The sequence below is a fragment of the Pseudopipra pipra genome, chromosome W (assembly GCF_036250125.1).
Source record: "Pseudopipra pipra isolate bDixPip1 chromosome W, bDixPip1.hap1, whole genome shotgun sequence".
Lineage (NCBI taxonomy): Eukaryota > Metazoa > Chordata > Aves > Passeriformes > Pipridae > Pseudopipra > Pseudopipra pipra.
In genome coordinates this window covers 27,165,883-27,192,771 of record NC_087580.1, presented here as the reverse complement: position 1 = coordinate 27,192,771, position 26,889 = coordinate 27,165,883, and the positions used below count along the sequence as shown (strand labels likewise).

Genomic DNA, 26,889 nt, shown 5'->3' with positions numbered 1-26,889 from the left:
GGGTTTTAGATGGCCATGTTTTGGTTCCTGGGGGGCTCCAGGGGTGGGTTCTGTGAGCAGCTGCCAAAAGCTTCCCCCATGTCCAGCCCCTGTCCCGACCCCCCTGACAGTGAGGGTGACTCAGGGTCTTCTTAACTGATCCCTTGGGGCAGATTAGAATTAGTTTATCTATATCTATGTCTATATTTATATCTATCTATATATGTAGGGTTTAGTTTAGAACAATTTTGTCTCCATGTAAAGTAGGTTTGGGGCAGTTTTGGCTCCTGTCTATAGTGATATAAAACCACAAAAATAGCACTTCCCCTCTCTGGCTCCAAGCCCAGCCTGTCCCCTCCAAGGGTGGATGTTCCCCCCTCTGCCCCAGGCAGTTCCATTGCCCTTGGGCAGCAAAGCCCCCACTGCTTCTGCAACTGGAGAGTGTTGGAGCCATGGACCATTAACATTCCAGTCTCTCCCAGCTCTGCATCCCAAAAGTCAAGAGGGATCAATCTGTCACCTCAAAGTGGATCAACCCCACTGAAAAAAGCTCGATCTCACCCCAAAATTCCTGTTTCTTATTTTCCCGATGTAATTCTGGGGCTGCCGGTGCCACCCCTCAGCTCTCCGCAGGCTGAGGGTTGGCCTTGCACTTTTGCCTTTGCTGGATTTCTTCATCAAATATTTCTCTCTCCCTGAAAACAAAAATATGGAAGGTTTTCAATAATCTGGACATCTTTAGACCATCTGGACAATTTACAGGTTGCAGTGTTGGAACGGAACATTTTCCACATTTAATCATTGGTTCCCATCCCTCCCAGGAGGGAGGACACTGAACTCTTCCACAGAAACAGAAAACTAGTAACAAAAATTCAGAGACTGCTGAAAATGAAAAATACCTTTTGCTCACAGCTGGCCCTTTCATGTCCTTCTGTTCTGCCTTCTTACAATCGATGTTATCCGTGGCAGCAGTTGCCTAGATGATGGCCAAAAAAAGCATTTAATTCATTTAGAATCATTCCAGAAAACTGAATCACAACTGGGGATTTGAAACTGCCTCAGGGGAGCACATTTGGAGAAAAGGGTTCCTCAGTCACTTAGAAAATTTGGCTGAAACTGCTCGTTGTGGGCCTGAAACTCTTAAATAAATAATACCAACTCATCCTGCCTCCTTCCCAGGGGAGTATTTTTATCCCCAGATTAAGATATTTTCCAGGGATTTTGTCTCTACACAAATCAATGTTCTCCTGGGAAAAGCACCAAGTATATGAGACAAGTAACTGTAAAAACAACCAACCCACCCACCCCACACACAAAGAAAAACCCAAGAAAACCCCACGAACTTGCCAAATTGAATAAACCCCTGAAAACCAGGCTTTGAAGCATTTCAGAAGTAATTAAAATACATGAGAAATCAGCCTTTCTGCCTTCAACAAACTGCCTCAAGCTTCTCCTTTCTGTGCTTAAAAATCAGCATTTCAGTGACTCAGGCTGCAGACAGGTATGAACTTTGCTGCCCAGCTCAGCCACCAGTGCCCCTAAAGGTCCCCCAGAAAAGGGGATTGAGGGGGTCCTGGGTGGGCTCTGGATGGATTTAGGGGGTCCTTGGGGATCTGTGGGGTGGTCCTGGCACCTTTAGGGTGAGTTGGATGACCATTGAGGGGGAGGTGCCCTCCCAAAGCCCCACAGAGCAGGTTGACACAGGGGAATGCAGGAGGGGTCCCCATTCCCGATCCATTCTTGGGCCGGTTTTGCCCTCCCCAACCTCGGCTCCTCCCTGTGTCACATCTATCATATGACAGCATATCCTCCTCTGTGACATCACATCCTCCTCTGTGACATCACAGCTCCCCATGACATCACATCCCCTCTGTGACATCACATCCTTCCTGTGACATCACATATCTCCTATGACATCACATCCTACTCTGTGACATCACATGTCTGCTATGACATCACATCCTCCTCTATGACATCACAAATCCCCTGTGACATCACATCCTCCTCTGTGACATCACATCCTCCTCTGTGACGTGGCATGTTACCTATGACATCACAGCTCCCCAGTGACATCACAGCTCCCTGTGACATCATATCCTTCCTGTGACATGACATGCTACCTGTGACATCACATCCCCCTCTGTGACATCACAACTCTTGTATGACATCACATCCTCATCTGTGACATAACATCCTCCTCTGTGACATCACATCCTTCTCTGTGACATCACATGTCTCCTATGACATCACATCCTCCTCAGTGACATCACATCCTCCTCTATGACATCACATCGTCCTCTGTGATATCACAGCTCTCCTGTGACATCACATCCTTCCTGTGATATCACATGCTTCCTGTGACATCACATCCTCCTCTGTGACATCACATCTCCCTGTGACATCACATCCTTATCTGTGACATCACATCCTCTTATGTGACATCACGTCTCCTATGACATCACATCCTCCCTTGTGACATCACATCCTTCTCTGTGACATCGCATGTCTCCTATGATATCACATCCTCCTCTGTGACATCACATCCTCCACTGTGACATCACATCCTCCACTGTGACATCGCTTATCTCCTATGACATCACATCCTCCTCTGTGACTTCATATCCTCCTCTGTGACATCGCTTGTCTCCTATGACATCACATCCTCTGTGACATCACATGTCTCCTATGACATCATATCCTCATCTGTGACATCACAGCTCCCCTGTGACATCACAGCTCTCCTCTGTGACATTGCATGTCTCCTATGACATCATATCCTCCTCTGCGACATCACAACTCTCTATGACATCACATCCCCCTCTGTGACATCACATCCTCCTCTATGACATCCCAACTCCCTGTGACATCACATCCTCCTCTGTGACATCACATCCTCCTATGACATCACATCCTCCTCTGTGACATCACAGCTCCCTGTGACATCACATCCTCATCTGTGACATCACAACTCTCGTGTGACATCACATCCTCCTCTGTGACATAACATCCTCCTCTGTGACATCACATGTCTCCTATGACATCACATCCTACTCTGTGACATCACATCCTCCTCTGTAACATCGCATGTCTCTTATGACATCACATCCCCCTCTGTGGCATCAATTCCTCCTCTGTGACATCACAGCTCTCCTATGACATCACATCCTCCTCTGTGACATCACAGCTCTCCTATGACATCACATCCTCATCTGTGACATAACATCCTCCTCTGTGATATCACATCCTCCTCTGAGACATCACATGTCTCCTATGACATCACATCCTACTCTGTGACATCACAGCTCTCTGTGACATCACATCCTTTTTTGTGACATCACATCCTCCTCTGTGACATCACAGCTCTCCTATGACATCACATCCTTTTCTGTGATGTCATAGCTCACCTGAGACATCCCATCCTTTTCTGTGACATCACAGCTGTCCTGTGACATCACACCCTCCTCTGTGTTATCACATCCTCCTCTGTGATGTGCCATGTTGCCTATTACATCACAACTCCCCAGTGACATCACAGGTCCCTGTGACATCATATCTTTCCTGTGACATCACATGCTACCTGTGACATCACATCCTCCTCTGTGACATCACAGCTCTAGTATGACATCACATTCTCATCTGTGACCTCACATCCTCTTCTGTGACATCGCATGTCTCCTATGACATCATATCCTCCTCTGTGACATCACATCCTCCTCTGTGACATCACATCCTCCTCTGTGGCATCACAGCTCCCTGTGACATCACATCCTCCTCTGTGACAGCACATCCTCCTCTGTGACATCACATCCTTCTTTGTGACATCACATCCTCCTCTGTGACTTGACATGTTACTTATGACATCACAGCTCCCCAGTGACATCACAGCTCCCTGTGACATCACATCCTCCCCTGTGACATCACATCGTCCTCTGTGACAACACATGTTACCTATGACATCACATCTTCCTCTCTGACATCACAGCTCCCTGTGACATCACATTCTCCTCTGTGACATCACATCCCCCTCTGTGACATCCCATCTCTCCTATGGCATCACATATTCCTCTGTGACATCACAGCTCTTCTATGACATCAAAGCTCACCTGTGACATCACATCCTTCTCTTTGACATCACAGCTCCCTGTGACATCACATCCTCCTCTGTGACATTGCATGTCTACTATGACATCACAGCTCTCCTGTGACATCACATCATTCCTGTGACATCACATCATTCCTGTGACATCACATCCTCTCCTGTGATATCACATCTCCTGTTACATCACAGCTCCCTTGTGACATCACATTCTCCCATGACATCACATCCTCTTTGACATCACATGTCTCCTATGACATCACATCCTCCCTGTGACATCACATCCTTCCTGTGACATCACATCCTCCCCATGACATCACAGCCCCCCTGTGACATCACATCTCTCTTTTGATATCGCATCATCGCTGTGACATCATCCCTGGTGGTTGCCTGGGGATCTTTCCAGTCTTAGATGTTATCCCAAAAAAGAAACTCTGTCTTTTATACAGGCAGGAAAACTGGAATCCTGATGCCTTCAAATCTTCAGCAAAATCCACAGTTTAAACTAGGAGCACTGCTCTTCTGTTGCCACTGAGCCAGTTGTAGGTGGCTGTGATTTAATAAAGCAGCAACAATTGGCCCAAACCCATGGTGTCCTCCTGTGGTGGTTTAGAGCTGGCTCCCTGCCAAGTCTCCAAACCCCACCGCAAGAGCTCCCCCCCCAAAACCAAGGGAAAAGGAAAAAAACCCAAGAGAACAGAAATAAGAGAAAGCTAAAGCAATATATAAACATATTTACACTTATATTACATTTATATACAAAAACTATAGACACATAAGAAAGAAACCCCCAACACCTGAAAACAGAGAAGGGGAAGGGGAAAATGGGACAAAACAAACAAACAAAAACAGGTATACACACTCAATAAAGGAGTAGCCAAAGAAAACCATAATACTTTCCTTGAGAAAGCCCAATCATGCCCAACGCCACCGCCACGCTAACGGACCCCGGCTCGGCAGAAACAACCGGCCCCGTAGGCCCGACCAGGCCTCAGCTCCCCCACAGAAGCAAGACCAACCACGGGAGTCTGTTGTCTCCAAACCTCACCGGGAGAGAGGAAGAGGAAGAGCCTTCCCTGTCTGCCTATTACATAAAGGCACCTAATTACATAAAGGAATAGGATGGAATACTTCCTTCCTTCCTTCCTGGTTGCCAGGAAGGAAGGCCTAGACTCAAAACCTTTACACTTTCAGATGCACTGTGTCCTGAGCAGACTGTGTCCTGCTTGTCCTGTCCTGCTGCCTGCAGGACAACTTCCCCCTCGGCACACCCCCAGCCCCAGCCTTGTTTGGGAAGTTGAGCTCTGGCTGAGGCTTTCCCCAGGAGAAGCCTCATTTGTCTTTCCTCAGGGCAGTCCCCCCAGCACCCAGCCAGGACAGGGCACAGAATGAGTGGCCCCAGCTCTGCCTCCTCAGGGGTGTCCAGGCATCCCACAAGGCAGCTGCTGTTGCTGCATCACCACCTCCCCTCACCAGAATGGATTTGGAAGGCTTTCCCAAGCAGAGGGACCAGATAGAAACCTCTGGATCCCACAGAGAAAACATCCCCAGGTTCTTGTTAGAGCACAAACCTGCAAACAGGGATGACAGGTCAGAGAATCACAGAATCATCAAGGTTGGAAGAGACCTTCCAGATCTTCTAGTCCAACTGTCAACCCAGCACCACCAGAATCACCCCTAAACCCCATCCCAAAGTGTCACATCCAGATGCCACCTGAATGCTTCCAGAGACTCCACCACCTCCCTGGGCTACTTGTTCCAATGCCTGAGCACTCTCTCAGGGGAAAAATGTTTTTTGAATATCTGATATGAACCTTGCTGATGCAGTTTAAGGCCATTTCCTCTCTTCCTGTCACTAAAAAGGCTTTGCAGAAGAGACCACCCCCCACACCCACTAAAACCTCCTCTCAGGTCATTGCAGAGAGCAATGAGGTCCCCCCTGAGCCTCCCCTTCTCCACACTCAACAAGCCCAGTTCCCTCAGCTGTCCCTCAGCAGACATGTTTTCCAGAGCCTTCCCCAGCTCCGTTCCCTTCTCTGGACACGCTCCAGCCCCTCAAGGGCCTTTTGGCACTGAGGGGCCAGAACTGGACACAGCACTCCAGGTGGGGCCTCCCCAGTGCCCAGCACAGAGTGGCAATCAGTTCTCTGCTCCTGCTGGCCACACTCTTCTCCACAAAGGCCACGATGCCCTTGGCCTTCTTGCCCCCCTGGGCACACTCTGGCTCATATCCAACTTGGGTTGTTGGGACCCAAGTGCAGGCCCTGACACTTGGCCTTCTTGATCCAGCCTGTCCAGATCCCTCTACAGAGTCTTCCTGCCCTCCAGCACATCCATACTCACACCCAGATCAGTCAGTCTCCCAAAAAGAACAAAGTCTGACCACCAGCAGTCCAGGGTGTCAGTTCTGCTGCCCCCTCCTTTCTTCGCTCAGAATGGAAAACTCCATCATTTTGGGGTCTCTGTGCCCATCAGCTCCAACCACCACATCCCCCACCAGTCACAGAATCATGGAATGGTTTGGGTTGGAAGGAACCTTAAAGAGCATCTCAGTCCAACTCCCTGCCATGGGCAGGGACACCTTCCACTAGACCCAGAGCTCAGAGCCCCATCCAACCTGGCCGTGAACACTTCCAGGGATGGGGCAGCCAGAACTTCTCTGAGCAACCTGTGCCAGGATCTCACTACCATCACAGTCCAGAAATTCCTCCTAATATCCCATCTAACCCTTCCTATTCTCAGTGTGAAGCCATTCCCCTTGTCCTGTCACTCCAGGCCCTTGTCCAAAGTCTCTCTCCATCTTTCTGGTTGGCTCCCTTCAGGCACTGCAAGGCCACAATTAGGTCAGCCCAAAGCCTTCTTTTCTTCAGCCTGAACAATCCTAATTCTCTCAGCCTTTCCTCACAGCAGAGCTGCTCCATCCCTCTGATCACCTTGCTGCTCCCCTCTGCACTCGCTCCAACAGGTCCATGTCCTTCCTGTGCTGGAGCCCAGAGCTGGAGGCAGCTCTGCAGGGGTGACAACATTGCAGCCCTGTGTGTTCCAGCAAGAATACTGTGGAACCTTCTGGAGTAAAGGGGCCATTGTGACACTGTAGGACCTTCTGGAGCCAAAGGAGCCCTGGGACACTGTGGAAACTCATGGAATCAAGGGAGAATTGTGACAGTGTGAAAACTCATGGAATCAAGAGGCCATCGTGATACGACAAGGCCTCATGGAACCAAAGGAACCCTGGGAGACTGTGGAAACTCATGGAATCAAGGGGCCATTGTGATGGTCCAGGGCCTCATGAAATCAAAGGAATCCTGGGACACTGTGGAACCTCATGGAACCAAGGGTTCATTGTGCCATGAAGGGCCTCATGGAACCAAGGGAGCCCTGAGACATTTCAGGACCTCATAGAATCAGGGACCATTGTGACACTGAGGAACCTCGGGGACTCGAAAGCCACTGTGACACTGCAGGGCCTCATGGAACCAAAGGAACCCTGAGACTTTTCAGAACCTCATGGAATCAAGGGGCCACTGTGACACTGCAGAGCGTCATGGAGACAAAGGGACCCTGGGACACAGTGGACCTCAAGAAATCAAGGGCCCATATTGGCACTGTGGAACCTCATGGAATCAAGGGGCCTTTGTGTCATGCAGGGCCTCATGGAACCAAAGGAATCCTTGTGACATTGTGGAACCTCATGGAAACAATAGGCCATTGTGACACTGCAGGGCTCATAGAACCAAAGGATTCCTTGGACACTGTGGAATCTCATGGAATCAAGGGGCCATTGTGACACTGCAGGGCTCATGGAAACAGAGGAATCCTGGGACACTGTGGAACCTCATGGAACCAAGGGGACACTGTGATATGTGGGGCCTCCTAGAACCAAAGGAGTCCTGAGACATTTTGCAAACCCATGGAATCAAGGGTCCATTATCACACCACAGAGCCTTATGAAGCCAAATGGACCCTGTAGCTTTGATTTAACAATAAATAGGAGGTAGAGAGAGAGAAAGAAATGGAAAGAGAGAGAAGAAGGGGGTGGTGGGAAGACAGTGAGAGAGAGACAGAGATGAAGTAAATGTATCACACCATGGAGATTCCTGAGGCTCCCACTGGTCCTTCTTCACCCTGCTCTGCTCGGTGGAGGGTCCCCAGGTTGTGCTTCTGGGCTATCACTTTTATACAGCCCAAGCCCCAGGTATTCAGGGGGGTAGATGCTGTTCCCACAGCTTGGGCTGGCACGTCTACAAGGACTTGTTTCCTTTCCCATAGCTTGCCCGGAGTTTTGCCCGGTGTGCTCACAGTCTGCAGGTTGGAATCTTTGTCTGGATGGGTTCCCCAGACCTGCCTTACCAGCCCTGGCTTCCTGTTGGGACTGTCTGCTCTTTCCCACACTCTGCACAGTGCAATTCTGTCCTGGAGGCTACTTCCAGAGCTTCACCTCCATTCAGGCCTTGGAATTAAAGGCCTTCCTGTTTGCCACCAGTGCTTATGTGTTGTGGTGCCCTATGGGATTTTCCTGCTTTGACAGTGTTTTGAGACAGTTCATTGTGCCCTTCAACTCCTTCCATGTGCACACACACCCCCCACTCTCACCAGTGTCTGGCCCTCCAAAGAACACAAGCCCTGATGATTTGTAGCTCCCACTCCAGTGGTTGGCACTTGGAGCTCCCTCCGTACCCAGAGCTCAGAGCTCCCTTGTGCCAGAAAGTTTAAAGAGATTGTGCCTCATTCTGCCAAGACAACCCTTGGAAAAAAGTGTCCCTCTGTGTTTCCTGGGATAAGAGCACTCTATTGTCATCTTCCAAAACCCTGGAGAGGTCCCAGAGATCTCCCAGGAAGGAATTTGGGGCCTCAAGCACACGACCCGTACATAGAGGCTGAGGACTCAGGGGTCAGTGGTGTGAAGATTGAGGACAGCAGAGGAGTAGCCTGAGAGGTCTGGAAGGGGGGGTGTGAGAGTTGGTGGAGCTTTTCTTCCTGCCAGAAAACAGCCTAAGAAAGAACTGGTGCCACCAAGGGCAGCTGGGGCGGCCTAGACTGGTGACAAGAAGTCAGAAATTTCCCTCCAAGGTCAGTGCTGTGGTGCAATATGTCACAACGCAGGAGTCTGGATGAGCCCAAGGCTTTGTGTGTGCAGGAAGAGCCAGGGAGGACGCAGAGATGTCAGTGCAGGAAGGTGCCAGCCAGGTGGGGCAGCCGGGGGGATGACGACAACCTGCAGGGAAAGGGGCAGGGCATGGACACCGTAGCACAGCCTGGGCTGGAGAGGAGACAGGGATGGGGAGAAGCTGAAAGGCCCTGACAGAGCCACCTTCTGCAGGCCTTTGGCCAGGGCTGCTGTCTGTGCCCCTGATGCCAGGAGGAGGGGAGTGCCCCTTGCAGCCCTGGGGCCTCATGGCCTCCTTGTCCCTGCTCAGCAGCCTGGCAGGTGCCACCCCATGGTCCTGCCCTTGGCATTGCACATCCCACATCCCAGTGCCCCAGGAAGAGCCCTGAGGAATGAGGCAGGGACAGGATCTGCCTTCCCAGGGGCTGGGGGTCAGGGCTTGGCCCTTTGGATTAAGGAAACAAATCAAGGTTTCTTCAGCATCAGAGCCACCTTTCCCTTGCTTGTCCATCCTTGTCATCACTGTCTGCAGTTTTCTGCTCTAACTGGAATCTGGGGACACTTTCACAGTCATGTCCCTCAGTGGGACCCATTAACAGTACAAGAAACTTCAGTATTTCAATCTCATTTTGACTTCTTGAGAACTTGTTTGAACTTACTCTCAGGGACTGAGTCTCATGTAAACAACATCAATCCCCCTGAGGGTCATGAAATGCCTGGGGCTGTTGCTGTGCTGCTGAGCTGGGCTGGGCTCCTGGCACACAGGGAGCTCCTGGCAAGCAAGAAGAGCTTCAAAGAGACAGCTCTGCTGGTGAGCAGCTCCTCTGCACAGCCCAGCAGGGCTGAGGGCACTGCCTGCAGCACCCAGGGCACAAAAGCAAGGCAGAGAGAGGTTACACACAGCCTGGGCTGGGAGGGAAGTCAAGAGGAAGATCCACTGGAGGAGGAATCTTTCCAGGTTTCCACACGGTGAGTCAGCATGAAGGGCAATGTGTCTGCAGTTGGTAAAAGATCTCCTAACGCTGGCACATTCCACTCCCTGCTGCACCATCCCAGGCACATCCCAGCAGGGTTCCCTTCTCCCAGGGATGGCTGCAGGGTTGTGAAGCCGGGCTGTGCCACCCAGGCTGCCCCAAGCTGTCCTGCAGAGCAGGGTCCTGCAGCCCAGGGCTGTGCCGGGGCAGGAGCTCTGCCACTGCCAGGAGCAGCTCTCAGCCGGGCTGGGGAGCTCCCTCAGGGCTGGGCAGAGGCTGAGGGTGGAAAGAGCAAAGCCTGGCAGGGCAGGGCAGGTTTCTTCTGCTATTGAGTGAGAGTTTCATGGGGCAGGGCTGCTCACAGAACCAGAGCACCCCAGGATATTTTTCAATGGATACTTCAAGGGGAACATCCAAGGAGGGATTTCTCTCAAGCTCTCAAGCCACATGCCTGCTGGTTTGAGTTCCAGAGGGAACTGTGAGGAGCTGCCCAGGGCTGAGAACAATTTGCTGGCACTGTTGGTGTCTGGGAGGTGGCCCAGCTGGCTCAGGGTGATGCTGCCCTGAGTGCCCAGTGGGCTCTGCCCTGGCCTCTCCCAGCTGGACCCTCCCTGTGCATTTCCTTGGTTCTCAGCTTGCCCGTGGTCCTGAGGTTGTTCCCTCCTTCTCTCAGTCAGGCTCACTGGGGAGGGGAGTTCAAGCTACACAGTCCAACACTGATCCTGGGATTCCCCTATGGCAGGTGTGTCCCTTGGAATGAGACATTCCAATTGTCCTCTGCCCTGTGGGATGTGGGCAGTGAAGTCTGTGGGCCTGGGTAAGGAGCTCTTTTTCCCTCCATCATACCCTGTCATTAGGACACTTGGCTGTTTTGTGAGGTGTCCTTCCAAGCTGGGAGCTGCCCTGGAGAATGCAAATCATGCTCCCAGCACAGCTGTGTTCTCTGAAAGCCCCAGTGGAGAGGGGCAGAGATGCTGTGCCCACCCCAGGAGATGCTGTTGGGTTGGGGAGATGAGCCACGGGTGTCCTTGGCTCCAAGTGGGGTGCTGAGCCCTTGAGACAGGCTGAGACATTGAAGGGTGTGGAATGGATTCCTCTGCTCTCAACAGTGTCTGGTGGCTTTTCAGACCCAAATGGGAGTGTGATCAATCTCCATCTCAGGAAGAAGCAAAGCCAGGGTAGCTGGGAACAAGAGAGGGACAGAGCAGCTCCCCTCACTCTGCACTAAGCCCCAGACAATCCTCCTGCCTGGCAGGACCTGCTCTGTTCTCCCTGAGTGCAACAGTAGTATTGAGGGGTTCTGACATCCAGGAACACTCCTCAGCAGAGATGAGGGAGTACGAGAAAAAAAACCAAAACAAACCCAAACAAAACAAACCTGTGACACTGCCTTCTTCTCTCCTGGTTTTTCTCAGAAACTGGGAGTGCAGATGCTGACAAGCCCTTTTGCAGTGGGAGCAGTTTCATCTGACACAGCTGAACACCAAGACGGGCCCCTGTGCCCACCATGCCCATGACCCCACGGGTGCAGAGCAGGGCTGACCCCTCACAGCCAGTGGGCAGAGGGGCTACTCCTCATGGAAGACGTAGTGAGCCCCAACCAGGGCTCCAGCCATGGAGCTGAAGAAGAGATTTCTAGAAAAGGAAAACCAATGGAGGAGGGAGAGGGGTGTTGGAAAGTGACTTTTTCTCAGAATGTTCTGCCCTAACTTATCACTGTTATTTCCTACTTGAACAGTGCCCCACATCTAGAGGCAACAAATGTGCAACAGCAGCTCCCTCACCCACTTCCTCCTCCTGGCATTCACAGAGAGGCGGGAGCTGCAGCTCCTGCACTTCTGGCTCTTCCTGGCCATCTCCCTGGCTGCCCTCCTGGCCAACGGCCTCATCCTCAGCGCCGTAGCCTGTGACCACCACCTGCACACCCCCATGGGCTTCTTCCTGCTCAACCTCTCCCTCACAGACCTGGGCTGCATCTGCACCACAGTCCTCAAAGCCATGCACAATTCCCTCTGGGACACCACAACCATCTCCTACACAGGATGTGCTGCACAGGCCTTTTTCTTTGTCTTCTTCCTTGGAGTAGAGTTTTCCCTCCTCACCATCATGTGCTACGACCGCTACGTTGCCATCTGCAAACCCCTGCACTACGGGACCCTCCTGGGCAGCAGAGCTTGTGCCCACATGGCAGCAGCTGCCTGGGCCACTGGGTTTCTCGATGCTCTGCTGCACACAGCCAGTACATTTTCCCTGCCCCTGTGCCAGGGCAAAGCCCTGGGCCAGTTCTTCTGTGAAATCCCACACATCCTCAAGCTCTCCTGCTCACACTCCAGCATCAGGGAAATTTGGCTTATTGTGGTTAGTTGCTCTTTAGTATTTGGTTGTTTCATTTTCATTGTTTTCTCCTATGTGCAGATTTTTAGGGTTGTGTTGAGAATCCCCTCTCAGCAGGGACGGCACAAAGCCTTTTCCACCTGCCTCCCTCACCTGGCTGTGGTCTCTCTGTTTATCAGCACTGGCTTGTTTACTTACCTGAAGCCCCCCTCCATCTCCTTCCCATCCCTGGATCTGGCCCTGTCAGTTCTGTACTTGGTGGTTCCTCCAACACTGAACCCCCTCATCTACAGCCTGAAGAACCAGGAGGTCAAGGATGCCTTGAGGAAAATCATAACTGGGTGTTTTTCAGAATCAATAAACTCTCCTTCTTCTGCGTGTTATGGACATCATTAAAGGCCAATCCTGTTATGGACTTCATTACAGGCCCACCATATCTTCTCTATTTTTTGCTCCTGGAAGGGGTGTTATTTTTGTGAGAATTTGTTCACAACAAATTTTTAATTCACAACCATTTTTAATTCAGTGTTTGCCTTTCTAGCCTGGCCCACAGGCTGTACAAATTGTACTCACTGTCTGATTCAACCAAATAAAGAACTCTGCATTGGCTTGTTTGCCTGACATCTTTCCTCTCTGACTTCTCTGCAGCTGCAGGGTCAGTGCCTCTGTGCAGAGCTGGGCCAGAAAAGAGTCCCAGCAGAGCAGCACTAACAGGGAGCAGCAGCCCTTCTCCTCCATGGCCTCCTCTTCCTTCCCTTCCACACTGTCCTGCAGAGCCCTGTGTTGTTGGAGGCCTCAGTGCTCTGGCAGTCGGTGCCAGTCCTGCTGCAGGACTGTCCAGGGACTGCAGGCAGGGACAGCCACGGGCACTGCTGGCACAGAGCTGACCTCTGCAGCAGCACTACCATCCTGCAGGGGCATCTCCTCAGGCCAGGGCCTGAAAGCTTCCATCTACTTTCCACTTTGCTCTCCAGGATGTGCCCAAAGCAATGCCCTGCAGAGGAAAACAGCAGGGACCAGCACAAGGGTGGGAGTGCTCAGGGTGGGGGCACCCAGCAGTGCCCTGGCACAGCCAGCGCCGCTCCCAGCACTGGCCTCTCACCCCAGGCCATTGGGCTTGTTCTTCCCTCCAAGGAGGGACATCAAATGACCAGCTCAGGAGTCCATGTTTGCACTGCATGGACAAGACATGCCCATGTGTCACGGCTTGGGGCTGGGGGGGTGGAAGGCTTAGACAAAGTTGATGGCAGAAGCCGTCTCGTTGAGCTACAAGGTGCACAAAGGATCCCCTTGCTTTCTAAATTCCTTCTCAGAGAGGAGCCTGGCTGTGGCTGGATCCAATTTCAGGTTCAGAGTTTGGTTTCAACTGAAGGAATTCTAGAGGTGTGATTCAATCACTTTGTCCTGCAGGTTTTAGTGATGACAAATCGGAAATATTTCTATAAAATGAATTATTTATTATGACAAATGAACAGAAAATTGATCAGACAGTGACCAGATGAAAGACCTTAAACAGAATTATTTACTGCACAGTATAAAAGTCAAAAACTCCTAGCAGTATAGTGTAAGATAGGACAGTACAGTCAATCAAAGTCATTCTATTAAAGCAATTGGATCAAAGCCAGCAAGAAGAAACAATCCTGAAGCAGAGATTTAGGTAACTCACCCCACAATGACAAGGGGTAGTTCTCTCTCTTTCACTTTACCCCTGGGCAGTGACCATGAAGAGCTGTCCCTGCTTCATGGCAGAAGCTCCACACACTTCAAGGAAGCCTGTGGAAGAATCTGCCACAGGAAAGTCGGACGGGGCATTTATAGTTATAAAGAGTTTGACTGCCAGACATATTTGCAGGCCAGGGAGCAGCTTCTCTGTCAAATCCTGCTTCAGAAAGCAGGATGTGTGTCTGAAGTTTCATGAAGTATTTTGAGTTTAGCATAATTCAATATTAAAAACAGCACCTCGACACCAGCAGTAACTCACTACAGAGAGCTTGTATTGTTTGCATTCTCTGACCATTGTTTAGGTATTATCAGAGCAGAGCATCCTGCCAGAAACGGCCCCTTGATTCCATGAGGTTGCAAAAACTCTCAGGGTTCCTTTGGTTCCATGAGGTCCTTCAGTGTCACAACGGAACCTTGGTTCCATGAGGTTCTGGGGTGTCACAATGGCCCTGATGATTTCATGAGTTTCCACTCTCTCTCCAGGATTCCTTTGGTTCCATGAGGCCCTGCAGTGTCACAATGGCTCCTGGATTCCACAATGTTCCTGAATATCCCAGGGTTCCCTTGGCTCCAAGAGGCTCCCCAGTGTCCCACCGGCCCCTGGATTCCAGGAGGCCCTGCAGTGTCCCAATGGCCACTCGGTTCCAGGAGCCACAGCGGCTGCCGCCGGCGTCTGTGCCCGGAGCCGCCGCTCCCACGGGGCTGCCGCACTCACCGCCGGGGTTGCCGCTCGCGCAGCCGCCGCTCTGCCCCGGCTGCACCGGGACCCGGCACCGCCTCGGGCCTGCGCTGCCGCCTCAGCGGCCACAGGGACACAGGGATGGGGGACCTTTGCTCTGACACTGAGGGGGCCTGGCTTTGTTCTGCTGGGGTCTGGGCTTTAGGAAAATTGCTGTTCATTTTCATGCTCCACTGGAACACCTCCTGAATTCCAAAGGTTTCCTAATCCAGGGGAGGGGTTTCTATGGCATCGGAGGTGCCGCCCCTCGGGACACATTGTCAATAAACCATCCAGCTGACTGAGATGGGTGTAAGAGCAGTTGGGGAACACAGGATAATGAGTCATCCCCTGAAAACCTTGAAACATTCCCTGCCTGAATCATAACCAAAATGGAACTGTTCGGATGGAATTTCCAAATACTGTGGAAACTCCAGTCATTCCTGACACCAGGATGGAAATTCAGCAGATAACTAAAGCCAGTCCCCTTGGGAGCCCACAACCAGCGGGGCTGAGTGAGGCCCTGGCAGCTCCCCAGCACCTCCCTCTCAGTGGGACACCTCTGGCAGCCTCTCCCAGCTCGGGAACCCTCCAGTTTCCAACACTCCAAAGACCCTCACTGATGCCCAGGACAATTCTGACCCCCCTCAACAAACACTCCTCCAGCTGTGACCCTTGTCTGGTGGGAAACACAAAGGGATTTGGGGGAGTGTTTCCCTGACAACAAGGAGAATTTGGGAGAGGGACCTTTCCACCCCCAGCTATTGATGTGTCCACACATCTCTGCCTGGGTGTGGGTGTGAATTGACTGTGGTGGGAATGTTGTTCTTGTGAATCTATAATTCAGTCACTGTTAAAATTGTAGCACATGCTATTGAATCACCTGATAACTGTTCAATTGGTCAATGATTAAGTGCTAGTAATGTCTTTTGCCCCTTATCTTTGGATCCAATTCTTTTGTGCCCTGACCCTCTTGCATCCCAAGGCTCTGTGGAAATCATTCCCTTTCATCAAAAAATATATATTTTTCATGACTTTCACTTTAAAGTCATCCTCCTTAGCTAAACTACAAAACAACTCCAATTAGCTGAAGAACTCTTGAAGACTTGAAGACAATTAAAGGAATGAAAATAATTTGTTTTTCAGTGTTTTAATGGGTCCCACAGTGTGTTTGGAGTTGCATCAGCTGTCAGTCCAAGATGGGCCATGTCAGAACTGGTGAGGTTGGGGGGTGAGGAACAAGGTTGATCAAACAGGGTCAGTGTGGATCTCCTGAGGAGACACTCAGCATCAAGATCACCTGGAGAACACCTCTATCACCTCTTCTCTGAACTAAAATATATCTATAATTGAATTAAAACAAAAAAAGTACAAACTTGGAAGACTTGTTTTGAAATTGCCTTGAAGACAATTAAAGGAAGACAAAGAGACCATGAGGGATTTCTGTATTTTAATGAGCCCCACGGTGTGTTTGCAGCCCAGCTCATGATCCTGAGGTGCTGAGAGAAGACTGAAGCAGCTGCTGAAGAAGTCAGAAGCCAAAGTCCAAGTGCCTTGAAGCATTGCTGGGCCCCACTGAGGGCAGGCACTGCCAAAGCCTCCCCAGGGACTCCTTGGAGCAGCTCCTTGGAGGCCAGGAGTGCAGGCAGACAAAGGCTCTGGGCAGGCCCCTGCAATGCTGAGCAAAGCCTGCCTTGGTTTTGTGGAGCACAAAGGCCAAGGCCTGAGCCCCAGGCCCTGGCCCAGCAGATCCTGTCCCTCCCGGCTGGCTCAGGGCTGTTTGGGGGGCACTGGGATGGGAGGGGGAGGAACAACAAAGGCCCAAAACTGGGCAACCCCTGCCAGGCTCCTGAGGGAGGGGCGAGGCAGAAACCAAGTGCAGAACCTGCCAGGAAAGTTGGTTGTGGTGGCCTGAGTGGCAGAGGCAGCTGCCAGAGGCAAGGGGACAAAGGCCTGGGTGCCTTTGGGCCTTGCAGCCCTGCCAGAGCCCTTGGCCATCTCTCCTGCAGGCTGTCCTGCCCTGGCCCTGCTGCTGCTCTGGCCTTGCAGGCTGCACACACCCCTCCTGCTTTCCCACCCCCTCCCAGCAGCATTTCTAGACCCTCCCTGATGTCTCTGCACCAGCTCTGGCTGTTCCCTGGAACACAAAGCCATGGGCTGATCCTGACTCCCCCTGGGTGACCTCTTGCACCACAAGGGTCCCCATTGAGTGATATTTCTTTTTCCTCACCTTCAGTCTGAACCTTCAATGCTACTCTTTGTGGAGATTTCATTCTATTTCCAATATGAACAAAAGCTCCATCCTGTCAGATCTGCTCTAGACCCTCTCCAGTTCTTCTTCATTCCTCCAGAATGGGGAACCTCACAGACAGACAGACCAGTCCAGATGTGGTGACCCCAGGGCTGAGTCCAGGGGGGTGACAACTCCCTTGTCTGGGTGCCCACACTCCCCCCAAGGCAGCCCCATGTGCAGTTGGCCTTAAATCAAGGGGCCATTCTGATTCTTTGTAATGTCACAGAATCAAGTGGCACCGTGACACTGCAGGGCCTCATGGAACCAAAGGAATGCAGGGACACTGTGGAATCTCATGGAACCAAAGGCCCATTGTGACATGTGGGGTCTCATTGGAACAAAAGGAACCCTGAGATATCTCAGAACCTTCTGGAACCAAGGGCCCACTGTGCCTCCCCAGAACTCCATGGAATTAAGTAGAGCCGCTGCCTCCCCCCCACCGCCGCACAGACCGGAGTCGCCGGCTCTGCCCCGCTTGGACACCTCTGGAGTCAGTGTGTTCTTGGGCAGCACAACTGATCTCAGACCAGAGAGTTTCCCACATTTTGCTTTGCCCCCTCTCTCCTGTGGTTTAATTTTTGTTCTTTGTTCATTCAGGGGGAAAATGGGGGAGACACGTGTTGATCCCTGTTTTTATCTGTTTACAAAAGGGAGTTGGGGCGGGGGGGAGAGAGGAGGCAATTTCTCTCTCAGCTGTTGCTTTGAACTGTTCTGCTGGTATTGCTGTTTTTCCTGCTGTATTTCTTATCAGTAAACTCTTATTGTTTTCACTTATACTCCTTGTATTTTGTCTCCCTGTATTGGTAGGGAATAAAAGGGGATTGAGTTCATTTTATTGGAGTTCCCACCCCAATATGTGTCTTTAAACCAGGGGTTGCTCAAGAACTCCCTGAAATTTGGCATCATCCACAAAGGACTTGAAAATACATTTTGTCCCAATGTACAGAGAGATAATAAAGATATTCTGTAGTGGTGTTCAAGGGCTGATCACTGAGGGATTTCACCAGGAAGTTGCTGCCAAGAGGACTTTGTACCATGGATTTTATTGGACACTCTTCATTCAGCCAACTTCCCATCCACCACATCTTCCACTTCTTCAGTCCAGCTCTCACCAGTCTGGCTATAAAGAGACCCCAGGAGACCATGTCAAAGGCCTTGATAAAGTCTGGGCACACAACATCCCCTTCTTTTCCCTCCCACAGGGGTTCTGCAATCCCTGCTTTGTCCTTCCCATGCCTGGCAATGGCTGCAGGAGGACTTGCCCTATCCGCCCTATCCCCTTCCCTGCTGAGCCTGAGCAATCTGGAAGTCTCCCAACCCTCCTGTTTGCAGACTGGTTCCATGTCTGCCTTTGCCAAGGCCCCAGGAAGCTCTGGAATGGCTCTGGCTATTCCAAGGGTTTGGGAGAGGTCTCCCAGTGACACTGCCCAGCCTTCTCAATAGCCCTGACACCAAAACTTTTGCAATATCCCACAGTTCCAGTTTAGTGCACAACACAGGTTGTCCTGGTGGTTCTGGAGAATGAGAAGGGATTTCTTCCTTGAAGCCAACCCCTCCAATTGGATTTGAGTGCGGCTGAAAGGTTCCCTCAGCATTTTCCCCAGTGCCTCCCTGCCCTGAAGGTTTGTGGCCATCAGGCTGGAGCTGAGGGGGTTGGGCAGGTGCCTGAGGAGGGGGTAGAACAAGGGCTGTGTCCAACTGTGCCAGGAGGCCTGTGCTGGGCAGGGATGAGGAGGCTGCAGAAAACAGTGGCACTGGGGAGGGGAGAGGAGCAGGTGGAGAGACCTTGTGCCTGCCCACGCTGGGCAGGAGCTGCCCCAGGATGGCAGCTCTGAAGCACTCCCAGGATGTCCCTGTGAACAGGAGGGGAAGAGTGGATCTAAAAATGAAACCTGGAAAGCAGAGAGCAGGAGTGTCATGGGGACACTGAAGGAGAGTTCCAGCCCTAGAGCAAGGTCACAGAAGAAGTGACCCAGTACATCAGGGTCACAACAAGTGTCTGGGAAAAGCAGGAAATGGTGACTGTAGGTGCCAGAAAGGCCCCGAGCCAGGGTGCAGCTCTGCTGGAGACAACCCTTCCAGTCCATGGGTCTTGCAGAGAGCAGGGCTGGCAAACAGCCCAGTGCTGGTCATGGGATGGGGCAACAGCAGGAAACACTCTGCATGTGCCAAAGGTGCAGGAAATGGCAGTGACAGTGCTGGGAGCAGGGACTGTGCTGTCCCCAGTCAGGGGACACTCAAAGTGGTGGAGCTGTAGCAGCCTCATATACCGTTTAGGGAAAACTCCACTGATGATATCTTACTGTCCTAGTCCCTTCTATCAACGGATATATTTGGCTCTTAACTTTAAATTCTTTATCTCCTTTGGCTTCTTCATGTCCCCTCTCCCCTGCTTGGACTCCTGTGAGTGAGAGCATTTCTTTCTCTGTTTGGTGCTCACTGAAGCTGTGCAGGCAGCTCAGAGGGTGACCCATGGAGCTGTGGGTGCCTCTGGCTGCATCCCAGTGCCCAGCTGTGCTCTGAGCTTTGAGAAAGGGCAGAAGTGCCTCTGCTGGAGGGCAAAACCGCTCCTGCCTGCAGAGCCCTTCCTGCCTGCACAGGGGAAATGCTGCCCAGCCGGGCTGCTTTCCTGCTGGACAGGGAAAGGGACAGGCCAGAGAGCAGGGCAGGGACGGAACAGACACGCTGAAGTGTCCTCAGTACAAAGCAAACTTGGACTTCTGACCTGGTCCCTTGATGTCCCTCCATGGAGGGACAACCAACCTCTTGCAGATGGGATGAGAGGCCAGAGCTGGGAATGGGGGTTGCAGGGGCTGCTCTGTGACAATGGCCCTGGGGCACCTTCCCAGGCTGTCCCTGGAAAAAAGACACAGCCCAGCCCCTGCTGGTCCCTCAGGTCTGTGCCAGGAGCTCTGGCTGTGCAAGGACACTGCTGTGTGCCCCCACCCTGCACACTCCCACTCTCAGCTGGGCACTGGCATTTGCTTTGCCAGGGCATTCCTGGAGCACATTGCTGAGGGTGACTGTGGAGAAAGAGCCTGAAGCCTTCCTGCCCTGCCCTCAGGAGATGCCCTTTACTGATGGAGCTGCTGGTGTGGAGCCCAGTTCTGTGCCAGCAGTGCCCAGGGCCTGTCCCTGCCTGTGACCCCAGCATGGACACGCAGCAGGACTGTGCCCAAGCTGCCAGAGCACTCAGGCCTTGCACCCACAGCAGGGCTGGGAAGGACAGTGTGGAGTTGAAAAGAGCAGATGTGGAAGGAACAGCCCTTGTCCCTGGCTGTGCTGCTGTACTGGGAAGTCTCTTCCCTCCAGCTCTGCACACAGGCACTGCCCCTGCAGCTCCTGAGAAGGGCTGAGGAAGCATCTTGGAAACTCAGGTCAGGGCAAGGAGCTTTATTCTACTCAAATGTACAGGGAACACGCCTTTTGAAAGTCTTTGAATTACAGAGGAGTGGTAGATATTGATGTAGAAATTTTATAAGCAATGCCATTGATTTGTGGATAACACTATAAAAGTAGAAAAAAATTAAGAAAATATACTGATGAAAAAAGGATATACAGAATAAAAAAGGGCACTGATTGCAATGAGTTACAATTGGAATATTCTGCAGAAGACAAGACACACTTTATTACTGTCTTTAAATGTAGCTACCAGTTTCCTCAGGGAGTTTGTCAGTTCCTGGTTCCTCAGGCTGTAGATGAAGGGGTTCAGTGCTGGAGGCACCACCGAGTACAGAACTGACACCACCAGGTCCAGAGATGGGGAGCAGATGGAAGGTGGTTTCAGGTAGGCAAAGAATGAGGTGCTGATAACAATAGAGACCACAGCCAGGTGAGGGAGGCAGGTGGAAAAGGCTTTGTGCCGTCCCTGCTGAGAGGGGATCCTCAGCACAGCCCTGAAGATCTGCACATAGGAGAAAACAATGAAAATAAAACAACCAAATGCTACACAGCAACTAACCACAAGAAGCCAAACTTCACTGATGTTGGAATGTGAGCAGGAGAGCTTGAGGATGGCAGGGATTTCACAGAAGAACTGGCCCAGGGCATTGCCCTGGCACAGGGGCAGGGAAAAAGTATTGGCTGTGTGCAGCAGAGAATAGAGAAAGCCAGTGGCCCAGGCAGCTGCTGCCATGTGGGCACAAGCTCTGCTGCCCAGGAGGGTCCCGTAGTGCAGGGGTTTGCAGATGGCAACGTAGCGGTCGTAGCACATGATGGTGAGGAGGGAAAACTCTGCTGACATGAAGAAATAAAAGAAAAATATCTGTGCAGCACATCCTGTGTAGGAGATGGTTGTGGTGTCCCAGAGGGAATTGTCCATGGCTTTGGGGACAGTGGTGCAGATGCAGCCCAGGTCTGTGAGGGAGAGGTTAAGCAGGAAGAAGCCCATGGGGGTGTGCAGGTGGTGGTCACAGGCTACGGCGCTGAGGATGAGGCCGTTGGCCAGGAGGGCAGCCAGGGAGATGGCCAGGAAGAGCCAGAAGTGCAGGAGCTGCAGCTCCCGCCTGTCTGCGAATGCCAGGAGGAGGAACTGGGGCATGGAGCTGCTGTTGGACATTTGATGCCTCAGGTTTTCTGTCGAGGAGAAAAAAGGCAGAACTGAATTAGGCCAGACTCAATCAGCAAAACATCTTGCATGTCTCATAGTAATTCAACATTCAGGGCCCCTTTTCAGGAAGATCTCTCTGCATCCCTCTCCCTGAGCTCTGGGTTTTGCTGGCTGAAGGGGGCACTGAGAGCAGGGACCCTGGAATGGGCTCCGAGGAATCCTTCTTGCTGTGCAGTGAGAGGCAACCTGGAGCACAGGGTGACCTCCAATTAAATGCACTTGTGATGTATCAAAGTGTTTCCAGAACTGCTGGTCACAGTTTGCCCAAGGGCAGAACAGAGGGAGGGGATTTGGGGGACTTGATTTTGTTCCTCTTGCCAGGAGTGAGTTTGGATGGTTGAAATCTCTGACATTTCTAATGTGCTCCAAGGGAAATCTTGTGAGTCCTGAGAGGCAAAGGGATGGTCTCTTGGTGCAGAGACAAGAGCTGGCCATCTTTCCTGTTCACAGCTGCCCTTGGCTGGCAGCTTAGAGCTAAAGGGGGACCACCCTTAGGAAGTCCCTTAAAAAAAGTAACAAGGCACTTCTGGGAGCAGAGGAATCCTGGTTCAAAGAGCAGATTGACAGAATCCTTGCCTTTCCTCAGGATGCCTGATTAGGATCTCATCTTTCTCCTCCCAGACTGCCACACACAGGGATCATTGCAGTTCCAAGTACGGCTGCCCAGAGCATTTCCATGGATTTAGCACTGAGGAGTTTTCTCCATGGGGATCCTGTGCAGCACAGAGATCCTATGGCAGAGCTGTGCCCTTCTGGAGGGCACCTACAGCCCTGCAGGACACCCAGGCAAACAGCTGAAGACCCTGAAGGTGCCTGGAGGGCACTTGGGCACTTGGCTCCCACAGACACATCCCCACAGCAGCACCCAAAGGGGTTGTGTCTGGACAGGAATCTGCCACCCCCAAACCCCACAGTGGCTCAGAAAACCCACTGGTGAGAACAAGGAGAGCCCAGGCAGCAGGGGATGGCAGGGAAATGCCACAAGGCTGCTGCCAAGGGAGGAGGGACACAGAGAGACAACTGGAAATCAGGGCCTTGTCCTTGCCAGGGCTCTGGCTGCTGCAGGGCAATGCACAGCCCAGCCCCCGTGGGCCTGAGGGCACAGGCTCTGCTTAGGCTGGGAAAGGAGCCCAGGCAGGAGCTGCTCAGGGAAGGGGTCTGTGCCACAGGGACAGCAGGGAGGGGCCCACATCCCCCTGCCCAGCACTCCTGGCAGCAGCTGCCTGTCCCTGCCTGCCTGTCTCTGGGTGAGGAGCTGTTCCTGCCAGCAGCCCCTGCCTGTGCCCAGCTCAGCTCCCTGCCAGTGCTGCCAGAGCCATCCCCAGCCCAGTGCCCAGGGGCAGCTCTGCCTGGGCAGGGGCTGCAGAGCAGATCCCAGACAGCCTGTGGTGGCTGGGAAGGGGGAGGTGTTCTGAGGGGGATGTGCTTCCTGAGAAGGGCCCCTGGAAATGGCAGGAGGTGGAGCTGAAGCTGTGAGGAGCCCTGAGCCTGCAGCTGAAGGGCCCTGCCCAGCCCTGCCCTGCCCTGAGGGGTCACTCCTTCCACCCACCCCTTCTCCCTGCAGGGCCGTGGCAGCTCCTTGGCCAGGCTGAGAGCTGCCCCTGGCAGGCAGCAGAGTCCCTGCCCCAGCACACAGAGCCCTGGGGGCAGGACCCTGCTCTGCACCACAGCCCTGGGCACCCCTGGCTGCACCCCTACCTTCCCACCCCACAGCCAGCCCTGGCACAGGGAACCTTCTGGCCCTGGGCCTCTGATGGGGCAGCAGCAAGTCCTGCTCTGCAGCAGCTTCTCCTGCTGCACCCCAGCAAATCCAGCAGAGCCATCCTGACAGCTCCTGCCACTGCTGCCATTTGGCAGCTGGCAGAGGCACTTGCAGGAACTCACCTGCACTGCTCTGCAGCCAGAGCCTGACCATGGCAAAGGGCTGGCAAGGTTCCTGCCCTGAGCAGCTCTGCCCTGTCCTCCCAGCCCAGGATCCCTTGAACCTCCTGCTCCCTTCTCCTGTCTGCCCTTGCTGCCTGCAGCTCCTGCCCTGCTCTGCCATATGGCCACTTCCCCTGCACTGCAGCAACTGGGAGAGTCCTGCTGAAAGATCCTAGAAGCTGTGGGATGTGCCAGCTTTAGGAGATGCCTCCAGGAAGGCAAGGTGAACTTTCCTACAGTCAGAGAAATCTTCATTCAAATGCTGGGAAGGTTTCTCCCACAGTGAGAGCTCAGTCACCTGCCAGCCCAGGCTGCCTCTCATCTCTCTGCCTTCTCTCCTGTGCCCTGGGTGCTACAGGCAGTGCCCTCAGCCCTGCTGGGCTGTGCAGAGGAGCTGCTCACCAGCAGAGCTGTCTCTTTGAAGCTCTTCTTGCTTGCCAGGAGCTCCCTGTGTGCCAGGAGCCCGGCCCAGCTCAGCAGCACAGCAACAGCCCCAGGCAGCCCTTTCTCTGCCTCTCTGGGCTCCCTCCAGCTGTCCCTGGGGCTCCAGGGAAACCTACTGGCACACAGCTGAAGGAAATAATGATGTTCCTTCTCTCATCTGGGCACAGACACTTCTTTTAGCAGGGTCATTTCTCCAAACACACACAGAGTTCAAGAGTCCCCTTTTCTCGTCCCATCATTAGACAGGAAACCCAGACAGTGCCCAGGAGGGATCTCCTTCACCTGCACTGAGGGAAGGGACTCAGCTGAGTCAACAGAGGTGTCTCCTTGTGGCTCTGCAGACCTGAGGCGAGAAGGACACTCAACTCCCTCCACAAACCCCATGGGCTGGGATTCCTCCTGCCCCACTTCAGTGGGCCCAAAACAGGCCCCTGCAGGTGATTCCTTGTCCCAGCTCCCATGGGAATGAAGGAAGACCAAAGCCAGGAGTGACCTGCTGGGACACAAAGCCCTGGTTCCTTCTGAGGGGCCAGAGGTGGCCGCGATTCCTGCTGGGAACTGCAGGCTCCAATGGAGCAGTTCCTAGGGACAGGGCAGCAGCTGTGGGATCTTCTTGGAGGCTGCTGGGACATTGCTTTGGCCAACTTCAGTGGCAGAAGGTTGCCCACATGTAGGACAGGGGAACCTGTCACTGTTCCTTCTGTCCAGGGCAGCCCCTAGAGGTGTTCAGGTGACCAAATGGAGTCAGGTGGCACAGGGAGAGAGGTCTCTCTTCTGTTCTTTATCAGGGTATTTTCTACATGTGCTCAGAGTACAATGGCAGTTGTCTCCTGGACATCTCTTCACTGCTGAACCTAATTCAGGGCAGCTGAGCCTGGACTGAGTAGCCAAAGAGGGGCCTGTAGTGCCAGGGGAGGTGCCAGGGCTCTGCAGCACAAGTGCAGCAGCTGCCATGGACAGCACAGGGCCTGTGCAGGAACCCCGTCCCCATTCCCAGCAGTTGTGGGACAGGCACCACCCAGGGCTTCTCAGACACATTGGGTGCCTTTGGGGCAGTGAGTGAATCCCAGCCCTGCAGGGACACAAAGGCTGTCCCTTCTCTGCCCAGCCAAGGCCGGGCCAGGCACGAGTCCAAAGCACATCAGCCCAGGCTGTCCACACTTGTTTCCTCACTCTGCTGGCTCTTCTCTCCCCCAGCATTTCAGCAGCATGTGCTGATCTCCTCAGGGATCAGGCCTGGGATTTTCCCCCTGGGTCTGAGTCCCAGCACGTCCACCCCCAAGGCCATTGTCAGCAAAGCCTCTGCACAGCCCAGCTCTCGGGGCTTTCAGAGCAGCTTTCCCCACTGCAAGTGGGGGCCCCGGTGCCCCCGCTGAGGGGCTGCAGCCAGACAGGCCCCAATGCCCTGCGTGTGGGGCACAGGCAGGAGGAGCTGCAGCCCCAAGTCTCTCTTCATTCCACTTGCAGGCAATAACAGCCCAGGCCTGCTGAGACAGTTCCCAGGTTGCAGGGCTGTGATGTGTTGGGAGAGAAGGCCAAGGAGACACAGGAGAGAAAGAGCAGGAGAGAGGTGTCCTCAGCAGGAAGGAGCTTCTTGACCTGTGCAGCTGCTCTAGGGGATGAACAACTTGGGTGAACTTTTGTGGGTGAGGGTGAGAGGAGAGACTGGTTTGGGTGCCCTTGTGGAGTGAGACAAAGAGCCCATTCAAGTTGGCTTTGATAACCCTGGAATTCACTGGAAAGGCACCACGACAGGATGCAAAGAGTCCCAGAGGTTTGTGCAGAGTCTTGGTGAAGATACCCCTTGGCACACAGGCCTTTAGAGCACAGCTGGTAGGTTGGTGGACAAGAGGGAGGCTCATCTGCATCTGCTTCTCTCCAAGAGGAACCAAGAGGTTACCATAGTAACTGACCGTAGCTATGGTAATGTATGCTGGTTGCCATGGTAACCGACCATAGCAACAAGAATGTATGCTGGTTGTCATGATAACTGCCCATAGCAATGGAAATGTCTGATGGTTGCCATGGTAACTGACTGTAACAACAGAAATGTATGCTGGTTGCCGTGGTAACTGACCATAGGAATGTGACTTTATGATGGTTGCCATAGTAACTGAGCATAGCAATGCGAATCTGTGATGGTGCCATGGTAACAAGCCGTTACAATGGAAATATGTGATGTTTGCCATGGTGACTGTAGCAACAGGAATGATTGATGCTTGCTGTGGTAAATGACCGTAGCAATTTGAATGTGTGATGGTTGCCATGGTAACTGACTGTACCAAAGGGAAATATGATGGTTGCCATGGTAACTGACCATAGCAATTTGAATGTATGATGGTTGTCATAGTAACTGACCACAGAAGCGGGAATGTATGCTGGTTACAATGGTAAACGACCGTATGATGGTTACCATGGTAACTGACTGTAGAAATGGGAATGTATGCTGGTTGCCATGGTAACCGACTGTAACAATGGGAATTTATGCTGTTTGCCATGGCAACCGACCATAGCAGTAAGAATATATGATGGTTGCCATGGTAACTGACTGTAGCAACTGAAATGTGTGATGGTTCCCATGGTAACTGACTGTAGAGAAAACTGTATGCTCGTTGCCATGGTAACCGACCATAGCAACGGGAGTGTATGATGGTTGCCATGGTAACTGACCATAGCAACGAGACAGTATG

General features: G+C 52.6%; 2 protein-coding genes across 2 annotated transcripts in view; one reads left to right on the top strand and one right to left on the bottom strand.

Moving 5' to 3' along the window:
* Positions 1–26,889, top strand: part of LOC135405542 (zinc finger protein 239-like) — a 211,939-nt gene that overhangs the window by 104,573 nt on the left and 80,477 nt on the right. The gene's annotated exons all lie outside the window — the stretch shown is intronic.
* Positions 14,206–21,781, bottom strand: LOC135405458 (olfactory receptor 14C36-like). Its single transcript, XM_064640156.1, has 2 exons — positions 20,876–21,781; positions 14,206–14,449 (listed from the first exon to the last, which is right to left on the bottom strand). The coding sequence occupies exons 1-2, from the start codon at positions 21,779–21,781 to the stop codon at positions 14,375–14,377; spliced, it is 981 nt and encodes a 326-aa protein (XP_064496226.1). The 3' UTR covers positions 14,206–14,374.

Excerpts from the sequence above, each read along its gene's own strand:
- LOC135405458 (XM_064640156.1), bottom strand. The coding sequence starts at position 21,781 with ATGTCCAACAGCAGCTCCATGCCCCAGTTCCTCCTCCTGGCATTCGCA. Across the intron at positions 14,450-20,875 it reads CAAACTCCCTGAGGAAACTG|GTGCTGTTTTTAATATTGAA; the intron begins GTAGCTACATTT and ends GCTGGTGTCGAG.